The sequence below is a fragment of the Sabethes cyaneus genome, chromosome 2 (assembly GCF_943734655.1).
Source record: "Sabethes cyaneus chromosome 2, idSabCyanKW18_F2, whole genome shotgun sequence".
NCBI classification, from domain to species: domain Eukaryota; kingdom Metazoa; phylum Arthropoda; class Insecta; order Diptera; family Culicidae; genus Sabethes; species Sabethes cyaneus.
The window spans coordinates 149,098,897-149,111,063 of NC_071354.1; the positions used below are offsets into that span (position 1 = coordinate 149,098,897).

At 42.6% G+C, this 12,167-nt stretch overlaps 1 protein-coding gene across 1 annotated transcript in view; it reads left to right on the top strand.

Annotated features, from left to right (window-relative positions):
- Positions 1–12,167, top strand: part of LOC128738889 (ubiquitin carboxyl-terminal hydrolase 47) — a 33,173-nt gene that overhangs the window by 11,173 nt on the left and 9,833 nt on the right. Inside the window, exon 2 of the mRNA XM_053834352.1 lies at positions 9,014–9,229. Coding sequence (XP_053690327.1) covers positions 9,032–9,229 — 198 coding nt within the window. The 5' untranslated portion in view covers positions 9,014–9,031. The remainder of the gene's footprint in view (positions 1–9,013; positions 9,230–12,167) is intronic.

The following is a 12,167-nucleotide window of genomic DNA, read 5'->3' on the forward strand; positions in this document are numbered from 1 at the left end:
CATGTTGAAGTTGGAGTGCTACACCCTCGAATTTAACCGGAACGAACTTCTGCTTGTTTCCGATATTGCAAACCATGAAAATGCTTCCCGTCTGGTTTTATTTGGGCTTCGATTGCCTCGATGGGCCGGGTAGTTTGCTACTGACACAATAGCAGTCATGTAACCTTATTGCTTACAACTGGAGCAGCTGTGCGAGCAAAAGGACACTCATGGACATAGTGCTGGTCACCGCATTTCAAACAGGGCTTTTTTGGCTCTTCTTTGTAGCAGAATTGGTTGCGAGAGACAATGTTCATGTTGCGTGCATCTTTGCTCTCCACCATCAGTGTGTCCTGTTTGAGGTTGGCCATGCGCTGATATTCTTCCACAAGGTTCGCCAGAATTACTTTACCTGCGTCTCCTGCTGTGTTTTCATCGAGCTCCAGCTTCGAAAGCAATCTGGCTCAGTTGTCCGCATCCCGCGGCGATTGAAGCCCGTAGACGAAACGAAGGGCTTCGAATTGAAACGGTGTGTGCTTGGAGAGTTAAAACGTTTCACCATGTTTGATCACCATGGCAGTATACGATGTGAAGTCATCCGCATCGTATTTGGAGTGCTGCAGGCACTGGTAACGGCAATGGAAAACGAACTTCCTGCGACCGAACGGTTTCATTAGCTTCTTGACGGTCTCGTGTAGCGTGCAGTCTTGAGGGTGCTTGGAAAGAATGATATTTCTGTACCTTGCTTGTTACGCTGTGTTCGGGTTGCGTAGAAGCTCGCATCGCGCATATCAGCCGTCGAAACTCCTGCGCTAGGTTCATACTGGAAATCTTGAATGTCGCTGGCCAGGAAATCTATGATTTTCTCACTGCTACTACTAGCCGGATTTGCATGGTTCTCTAAGTGTTGTAGTCGTAACCAAGATAATGGACTGCTAATTCGGGGTAAAAGGTGTCAAACATCAAATTGCACCACGGAAGAAACGCCCTAGAGAATTACCTAATTGACCGATCCTTTTCAAACTGTCAGACATTAAAATATAACCCATTAGTAAGCTTTTGGCATATTTATTTCATTCAACTTCAATACCATAACCGTATGCTCGCACCTTACGCTTAACTCCATTCATATGGTTTTGTAAAACATCTGGCTGCAGCTTGTTCTGTATGGAAACCCACTTTTTCTTCACGTCTTTCTCAGATTTGACCTCCTTGGGATGCTTCCGTAGCGCCTGCTACATAATTTTTCGATGGGCCCAGTATTTTTCGATGGGCCTTAGCTCCGGTGCGTTGGCGAGGTTCATGTCCTTGGGTACGAAAGTAACCCCGTTGGCTTCGTACCACTCCAGGACATCCTTTGAATAGTGGCACGAAGCTAGATCCGGCCAGAAGATTGTAGGACCCTCGCGTGGTAGAGCTGTCTGTTTACAGTCCCGGTAGTTATGAACGGCGCACTCCGTTTGACACATGAGCAGATCGCTTGCCAATCTTGGTAATCTTTGAAAGTTTCCGCTTCCTTATTTCCTCCGGAACATCAAACTTGTGCTGAGCGGTGAAGAACAGTAGCCCCGGAAGCTGCCCCTCTTTGTGCTTTATGACGAGGTTGAGACATTTTTCAAAAGACGCGGCACGCACCTGGTCCATGGGCATCTCGTCTCAGTTATTGGAAATGAACTTCTTAAATTGGTCCATAGTGCTCACTTAATGTTCGCTCTGCTTGGCCAGCATGTACAACCATATACAAACGTCCAGGGGATTAAGATCCGAGGAGCTGGGAGGCCACAAAGCCTTATCGAGAAAATCAGTCAAATTCTCCTGACACCACGCTTGGACGATATTCGGCGTGTGGGCCGGTGCACCGTCCTGTTGAAAGACGTAATGATCTTTCCCGTACAGGTTACGAAGCGCCGGGGCCACAACCTTCTCCAGAACCTCGGTCTTATAGTGCGCAGCGTGATTTTCACGCTTGATAAACATTAGTGGAAGCTTCCCACGACGGGGGGATGCTGGCCAACGTCGGCGCCCACAGCCGATCATTTTGGACATTGTGCGGCTGTTGGAAGATGAAGAGTTTCTCACCAGAAAACACGAACTCCTGACCAGCGTGCCACGAAGTATCAATTTTGCTCTGTCCGGCCACTTCTTCGTTGTAGCTTCCGTTACCCCGTGAACCTTGTACGTTTCTTGTACGGCTTGCATCCCAGGTCCTTCGCTAGTGTAAGCAGCCCCGATCAACACATCCAGGTCAACAGTGGTCTTCCGAATCGAGCGGTTCATTTTTCGACGAACCCGCTTTCTCACCACCTTGATGGCTGCTGGCGTCCTCGTCGAACGCGGTTGCCCGGATCTAGCACGGTCCTTGGCCGAGCCCGTCTCCCGGTACCGACGGATGGTGTTATAGATGAAATTCCGCTTCATCCCGTGGGATTTCAATCGCCGAAATATGTCGCCGGGTCGTCCACCTCTCGCAAACAACTTTACTACGGCGTTGCGGTACTCCTTCATCGAGCGCGGTGAACAAATAACAAATGACATCAAGTCGACACCTTGCGCGTCGATTAGCCTATATATAAGGCTAAAGCTGACACCAATACCAATACACAGAATACACATGATGCGCACTTAAACAACGATGAAAAAAAGTTGTATTCGAACTTATTGAACACCCTGTAACTGGGTCGCTCGCCTATAGATTATGCTGTAAATAAAGCATCCCGTTGGAATCGAATACAGCAAAGATTCGCTAATTGGTGTTTCGTTAATTGGGCGGTTCGTTAATTGAGCGTTCGCTAGTTGGGCGGAATCATTACTAGAAATCGTGGGACGGCGGAGGCAATCTACGCCAGACTAAAAACGGAGGGTAGGAGGATAGGGTTACAAATGAATGCGTCGAAAGCCAAATATATGGCAGGAAGAGGCTCCCGAGAAAATAACGTTTGCCCTCCACGGACAGTGACTATTGGCGGCGGTGAACTGGATGAACTGGAAGTGGTTGATGAGTTCGTATATTTGGGATCTCTGATCACTGCCGACAATAATACCAGTAAGGAGATCCAACGACGCATTCAAGCTGGAAATCGAGCCTACTTTTCGCTCCGCAGGACGTTTCGATCTAGGTACATACGCCGCCGCACAAAGCTGACGATGTATAAAACACTAATAAGACCGGTAGTCCTCTACGGAATTGAAACAGCAACTTAGCTTACGGAAGACATACGTGCACTTGCCGTTTTTGAACGAAAGGTGTTGCGGACTATTTTTGGGGGTGTACAAACGGAAAGCAGAGAGTGGCGGAGACGTATGAATCACGAGTTACAGGCACTGCTTGGAGAGATTCCCATCGTACACCTAGCGAAAGTTAGGCGACTACGGTGGGCCGGCCACGTCGCAAGGATGCCGGACGACTGTGTAGTGAAATCCGTTCTCTTCAAGAACCCCCCACCAGCACAAGGAATAGAGGGGCTCAACGTGCACGATGGCTCGACCAGGTTGAAGCCGACTTGCGTATGTCGAGACGCCCAACGAATTGGCGACGAGTAGCCTAGGACCGAGTACAATGGAGAGGAATTCTTGACACGGCTAGTGATGTCCGATTTTTTCAGTTAATCGATTAGTTAATAATCGATTACTTTTTAGAAGGCCAATAATCGACATCGATTAATCGAAATAATCGATTAGTTATAACCTTTACGTCCCCGACACCAAAAAATAGCTTTGCGTCCCGTAGTACTATCCACGAGTGTTTTGGAATGTGCAGTCAGACTTACGCTAGTTACATAGAAAACGAGAAGACCGCATTTTTTGGGTTTTGTTTATAGAAAAAGTCGCAGGGTATTACCCAGTTTTCTAAAAAATTCCTTACAAAATTCCGTGTCTGACAGACTGACAAATTTCGAATTATCTTTTGACGGTGGCACGGTTAATATCTAGATTTAGTTTAGTTTGGTGTTTAGGCTTCAGCGTAGTATTTAAACCGACCCACTGCGTGCAAACTGGATGATTAAGAGCAAAGCCTTTGGGTTAAACATCCTTTCTAAGATTTGACCCATCTTTATCGATAGATTTCACAGCCAGCTATTAGAGTACAAGACAGTTACGGGGCTATTGCAACAATCCTACTGACTCTATCTAGGAGCACCACCTAGCTGAGATTTGAACATACGACTGCTGGTTTCTTAGATCAGCATCGTACCTCGAAACCAACGAACTGGCTGATTGTGTGTGGTTAATTTAGAAGGTAAGCGCCTGCCACTGTAATAATTAAATTTGTTAGAAATTGTCAAACAATAAAATTTTAAATAATCCGGCATAATCGATCGGCCAGTTAATCGATTATCTAATAATCGGAACATAAAGCAATCGATTAGGAATTAATCGATTATTTTAGCGGATAATCGATTAGTTCGATTAATCGAGAAGTAATTGGACATCACTAGACACGGCAAGAGCCACCCCGGCTCTCGGCTGAATAAGTAAGTAAGTAAGTAGTTGGGCGGAAATGTCAAAATTCACTGTCAAAATGAATCATTTGAGGGATCTAGAAATGCAATTTAAGACCATATTTATTGTTGCTCATGGCATAATCCGCTTGATTCAACGTCACGGATTATACGTCTAACTGTTTAGCTAGAGGTAATGTGGTATATTTGCGTTTTATCGCTGTTCGCTGTTCTTCCCGATGATACAGCCATCGTCTGTTTAAAAACTAACTAGTTATATCAGCAGTCGATTATTAGGCTTCATACTTCAGACCGAAATGTTTACTTACTCCAATTTTAAACTTAACCAGGTTTTCAATATGTATTCCGAGCTTTCAAAATCAGAGACGAAAATAATTTGGGTACCCCTCAGGAAACTATCAGTCAGCCCAATAGAGCTTTCCAGTTATGTGTGTGTTGGTGCTTGAAAATGAGGCAAACAACAGTAAACAAAAGAGATGCATTCATCTGTCACCAAGGTGCAGAATGAATTTCGTCTTCCGCTGGCTTAAATGGCAGCCAATTTGCAAAATGTATGTGTGAATTTGAAACAGGATGAAAAATTTGACCAAAATATGTGGTCTGCAGTGTGGCAAACGGAGCAACACAACTAATAATCGCTCTTGTTTGGTTTGTTCCTCCAGCATTAGCTGTTCCCCAACATCAGATAAACATTCTGTATATACACGCGTATTTCGTGTCCGCGAGTGGGGGTGCTTGAGCTATCAGAAAGCTCCATTAAGGCGATACCGAAAGTGGCTAACGTTATTGTGTTAGTGCGACAAACACTGTACTGTACATCTCATGTGTTCGTTAAAAACCTAAACGTTTATTTGAATATTGCATTAGTATTGGTAACATATGTCAAATAGCGGAGCTTGCAAACATAAACACAGCTGAATCACAGCCAACCCCATCGACTACAGACATCCCGAAATATGGTTTGTTTTCTTTATCAAGGCATTCCGATTAAATCAAGATTAACAGCAGCAACTGAATAATTCGTAGGATCACTAGGATGTTTAATTAATCCGTTTGCATCAGAGGCCAGTTTTTGATTCCTGCACTTCCGTTTTGTTTGTTTACATCACTCTAAGCTTATCGATGCGGCGAAAGTTGAAAGCTCTTTAAAAGCTCATTGATGTGACGAAAGTTTGATACTGTGTTGCTGCTTTTTCGGAAACCGCTAGTACAATGAAATATGTGCGCAACAAAATATCTATTAACTAATTCCAAATTATACATTGGTCGCTTTTATGAACACGTAATGATCGATATGATCAGTTAAATTTATTTTCCATTAGCATTTATGTTTTGCTGAGCGTTTGTTGATATATAGCAGATCGATAAATGGAATGACAAGTTTTAGGAAATTATAACAGCACTGGAAGCACTGAATCCGTGCGAAAGCGTGCTCTGCCAATACAGATGCATTTTTAAGGTGCAAAACAATACATGCTTCGAACGGTAGCCATTTATCCAGCCATCTTTGAGCCACTTTCGGTTTCCCCTTAACGAACACGACTCGATAGTCGTGGCCCAATTAACGAATTCTGGATGTATAGGGTTGTAGACCGAACAGTTAAACAGTTTATCTTCCCAAATCCTACCGTAGCTAAAAAAAACTACCTAACTTAACTCGTAGTGAACTACGTACAATCACGGGAATCCTAATTGGACACTGTTCCGCTCTTTATGACTTGAAGAATATCGGACAATACCGGGACCTTCTGCTTTTGTAACTTGAAAGAACTTGGAAGATCAGCGCATCTGCTCTGCAACTACGGGAATCTTACTTTATCTGGGCATAACTTCTTCGGAACTTTCCTTCCTAGAGCCCAAATCCAAAAAGGTCATTGATTTTATTTAATGGGTCGCAATCGGAGCCTGCCCCGAATAATGAACATTAATTTGTTCATCCGTTTTTATTTATATTAAGGTATGTTAATTTATTACTATTTTTACACTTGTTCAAGAAGTTTCAAGAAGTTAAACCATCATTGCGTCCATGTAAGTCTGTTGATGTAATAAATAAATAAGAAATTAAGACTGTCACAGCTGTCTTCTAATCCAATGTCCTGGTGTCATACCAGAAAAAAGCTTCGCTTCTTAACTTGCACAGCGCCTTGCGCGTTGTAACGCCGGCTTTTTGTGAGTCGAAAATTGAATGAAAACCCGCAAGAGTACGATGTAGGTATGTAATACACGAAAAAAATCTATTTTATTACGAGGTAGTGTTTGGCCGTATGTTGCTCAGATCGATGAAACTTAAATGAAAATACTGCAATGTTAATGAACCGTACTGCCACTCGCTCGCGGTATTCAACAGATATTTTTTGTTGATACTACCACCTGTTTCGATTAGTGAATCATGATCTGGCAAAGCAGCACTTCCGTTTGCAAAAAAATATCAAAGTAAAATTTATTTATTGATCGTATCAAGCAATGAGGCGTCGTTTATTCAGCACAGCAATACGTACGCTAAAGTAATCAATTAGTTTTAAGTTAAAATTTTTGACAGATCTTGCTAGGTAGTATGAACAAAATGTTAGTCATTGAATCTCTTTCGCTCTTTTTCGTCAAAACGTATATGTATACCTATATGACCAATTAGCTTCATCTTACAAAATATTGGATTGAAAGAACTAGCTTAACCCTTCTATCTTAGCATCAATTGAATAAAATAGTCACGGCTGAGTTAAGTTTAATTTAAATTGGTCATAAGTCTTCACTGACAAAGAAAAGGCAATTTTCAGATTATAATTCTTGTCGCAAAGAAACGTTCCCAACCATCCTCGGTCAGTAACTGAACTGCACGGGAAATCTTGATATCGACAACATGAGGATGCGCTCACTAAAATATCATTATTAGTATGAACAGTTATGACAACGACCGGCGTCGTACGGTTTCGCTGCTAGACAACGGGAATTTGTAGTCATCAGTTTCTGATGCGTTTGATTTATTTACTGATGCGTCTATCGGTCTCGGTTCAGAGAAAAAACTGATTTCGTTCAGTATTTTGGATACTTTTCTTCGAAACCGCTTGTCCCATGCGTTTGCAAGGTTACATTTGGCGCCGACATTATATTACTTGTACGGAATCGGCAATTTTGATGATGGTCTAAACAATCTCCCTTACACGAATGTTCGGCGTTAATTTAGTACGTACACCATCGGACCGTTTTCTGCCACTGCCGAATCAAAAATAGAAAATCACAGTTTCTGCCGCTCAAGCGTGCGTCGGTGCTGGTAGGCTGTGCGGAAAATTTGTCCGTATTATAGCGCCAAAAATCCCTGCTGCTATTGCGCTCATGATCGCGCTCACTTTACTAGTTTTAATATCCCTTTCGAGAAGTCTGTCATCGCGCAATGTAGTGGCAGTAGTCGCTTAGTGCACTGCAGTTTGCTTAATTTCGTGTGTCGACGCATGCCTGCATTAATGCGTGGTTGCATAAAGCATAATCAAACTACGAAGAACAAGAACATAGACTGGTAGACTAGAAGATTGAAGATTTCAGCTTGCGAGTATCTGTGCGTGTATACTCCTATCCCGAGTGTAACTGCTGCAGTTTCCGAGTGTTGACCAGAAATCTGTGCTAATTGTGCTCTCAAAATATCGCACCACTACTTTCTAGGCCGCCGCCGACGCCATGTGCTTATTTTAAACACTTTTTACGGAACTGTTTCGTCGACTAGTCTCCGAAATTTCGAAACGTATTACGTCACGTACGAAGAGTGAACACTGCGCTGGGTTCCTGCTATGTACCAAGCGGGGGACGCCGGCAGCATCATGCTGTGGTGTGTATCTTTGTTAAGGAATTAGGCAAAAAAACAACAACAACAAGTAAATCCCATAGTCTAACGTTAGCCGATTAGGAAGTCCCAGCGTCAATGACAATGGCTGACAAGTGGCATTGCCACTGATGAATATGGAAAGAAGTGAATCTACCGCGAATTGTTTGCCACTGGGTGCTAGGAAAGTGGCACACACAAATTGTGTATTTTTAAAATACGAAAACATGGTTCTCTTTTTGGTTTCGTTTCATTTTGGGATTGTGGCGAAAAATGTCACCGGTAAAGTGCGAATATTGAGACCCCTCTAATGGGTACCGAAACAAATTAACTGTATTGAGCAGCAAATTCCACTAGTTTTGTGTTAACAATTGTTCTTTAACGAGGCGGTTTCTATCTCTCAGTCACCATTGTTTGCTTGACCGAAAACAACTAAGTTTTTCAGTGTTAAAGTAAATATATAATTGTGTTTCTAGCATCAAATACCCTAAACAATTAGAATTAAAGCTGTTATCGATGTTTAACCCTTAAAACTTAAATGCTTCTTTTTTTCTTTTCTCTTTCCCATGGCTTTCCTGTAACAACACTGCACCGTGGCTTTTGTAACAAAAAATAAACTGAATGTTTTATGTGCACCAAATACTTGCATTCTTTTGACCGTCAACCAACCGAACCGATTCTTTGAATTGAAAACAATGTCGCGCCAATGTACCGCCTGCCTGCCCGCGTCAATCAATCGGACAATCGGAAAATCACCGTGCAGAGATTCGCTCACAGTACGATGGTATGTTCCGAAGCCAACGAAGCACAGTGCGTCATCAAGGACCCACGTCCTGAGTCCGACCAGAAAAGATTCATCATCAAGGTACGATCGCACTATACGGTGGCTCAGCTGTACGACGATGTAAGATTGCAAACCATTTTTCCCGACTTTGAGCTCGTGCTCCCGATCGGCCAGGACACATCCACCACGGACGGGGTAAGTACCATTATTGTTGCTTTGCTACCGGTTCAATGTATAACGAAATAGTATGAGAAAGTCGTCTTCCTTTTCGAACTATACGGTTCGTGGGCTTGCCTAGTTTTGCCTTGCAATTGTCAACAACAATGCACGTGCATTTAATAGCATTTTTTGCTTCTAACATTTTTAGGAATACGTTCATCACAAAACAATCGGAGGCCAAAAATTTCTTCGATTTATTATCTGTTATTGTTTTGGTACGGGTTCATTGGGCAAATCCGAGCGCTGCTTATTTTTATACAAAAGTTTTCATATAAGTCTTAGTTAAATGAATTCTATAAATGAATTCCTTGGCAGAAATTAAAAAAAAGTCTTATTTAGCATAGTTAAAATGATGGAGTTGGAGCGAACCAACCAACGGTTGAAAGCCCCATCAAATAGTAAATAAATAGTTAAAATGATCTTTTGTTCAAAAACTTGTAGTTGACATTCTCGTGATGTAACACGATTCGTCTCTTATCTATTATACAAAGCTGGTTTCACTTAGACGGACCGATTGACACTAGGTACAGGTTCAATTTTAGAACTTGGTCGTATGGGAGCAGCTCTTAGTAGATGATTTTCTGCCATTCCCACCAAATACACAGATAAACCTCACTGATCAGCAAGCCTGGTTTGACCACTGTTTGCGGTGGCTCACCGTGATTGGTCTACGACAGTTTTCTCTTATCTTTGTCGTAGATGATCAATTTTTCATTACAGGCCGCAACTCGCTTTAAAACTGAATCAATTTTGTCACGGTTCAGCAGCGATTCGTGGAAAGAAATTTCGTCGCCTGGCTTGCGTTTCCGCCTATATAGAAGAATTACTGTAAAACGGGATTAACTATGAGTTCTGGGAAAGACCAATGTAACTGATTCGAAATATTGCCAAATCAAATCACCATATGCAAATGGCATATAGTTTTAGGAAACTAGTGTCACTTGCTTTTTGCGAACCTGGGCTAACTAAAGAAGATCTGTAGAAAGTAAAAGCAGACAATCGTTCGTCCCTTGAGCCCTGTGAGATCCAAACTAAGTATCGAATAATAACCCATTCGATTCGACCCAGTGGACCAGACGACTAAGTATCATTTTCCCAACAATTTACAGATGCCGAATATTATCACAATCAGTCTATACGAGTTGTGATCAAAAGCTGATTTCCCCGGTTTGTGAACAATGATTGAATTTGATTCTGTGCAGCCCAAGAATGGTTGCTAACCACTATTCTTGGCCTTGGTCTTACTATTGCAAGACAGGAGAGCAAGAGAAAGTTCAACCTGTCGAAAATGGTGAAACTATCGCTTCGTGGTCCGGTGCAGGGATGCCACATATAATTCTGTGTTTTTTGTTGGAAAAATCTGACAATCTGTACGGCGAGGAAAAATATCTGTGCAAAAATCTGTCCAATGGAAAACAATGAGAGTGAAAGAGATAGAGAGTCACTTTGCTGACTATATCCGTCTTTTTCACTCTCATGTAAAAGCTCAAAAATCTGTTTAATCTGTGTAATTTGGCGAAAATCTGTGTTCTATGCATACAGATTCTGTACAGGCGATTTCTTTCAAATATCTGTTAAACACAGAATAATTTGTGCATGTGGCAACCCTGGTCTGGTGCAGAAATAAGATTCGGTCATACATTCCTGACAAAGTCGAATATCCAACGACACCGACAACGACGTCTTCGCTTTCGTTGAGCATGATACGACTTCGTTGCATGTTTCAAAAGGGCCTGTTCCCGAGGTGAGGGGCGGCTCAAATTGCGTCTGTCTCGAAACGCCCGTCTGGCGCCCCGGTAAGGCAGTTGTATGTATGTATGTATGTATGTATGTATGTATGTATGTATGTATGTATGTATGTATGTATGTATGTATGTATGTAGGTATGTATGTATGTATGTATGTATGTATGTATGTATGTATGTATGTATGTATGTATGTATGTATGTATGTATGTATGTATGTATGTATGTATGTATGTATGTATGTATGGGAACTACCACCTATCTTAGCAGAACAACTGTTCATAGCAATGGGCCTATCTTGACAAGGGGAATTGTACAAACATAACGATTGGTCACGTTTACCAGCCGGTACGGCAGTATACTGAAACCTTCATATACCACGAACAACGAAATGGAAATACGAAACGAATCAATCAAAACTAAACGCAACGGAAGTTAACCTAGGGGTGCCTACAACCGATAAAAGTGTGTCGACTTTCAGTCTCGAAGAGATCCGGCAAGAAATCGGTCAGCTGAAGAATAATAGAGCCGCCGGAAAGGATTGTTTCTCTCTAGAATTCTACAAAAAAAGACCAAGAACCGCTATTTAGTAACGTCACTTCACTGGAACTACCGAAACAGTGCATGGAAAGTGTGGTTTGTCTCATCTACAAAATGGGCGATCAGCTAAATTGGTGTAATCTACCGCGGCATTACGCTGGTCAATGCTGCCTGCAAGATGCTCTCTCAGATTTTGTTGCGGTATCTATCCCCAATAGCAAGAGAAATCGTAGGGCAGTATCAGGCGGGCTTTATGGGAGTCCGCGCTACTACGGATCAAACTCCGATAAATCCTCCAGAAATGTCGGCCCTACATAATATTTTCGTGGATTTCAGGGCAGCATACTATACAGTCCAGCGCAATGTTGCAGATAATGCATGAATACGGGTTTCCGGACAAACCGATACGGCTGATTAAAACTACCCTGGAGCGAGCAATGTGTTACGTGCGTGTTGCGCGGGCACTGTCGACTCCTTTCGAATTGCGCAGAGAGTTGTGGCAAGGGGATGGAATATTCTGTATGTTATTCAATAAGAGTAACGAACTCGTACTCTTCACAGACGACGTTGACTGCATTACTCGAAACCTTGGAACAGCGGAAGCAATCTACTCCGGGCTAAAAACTCCC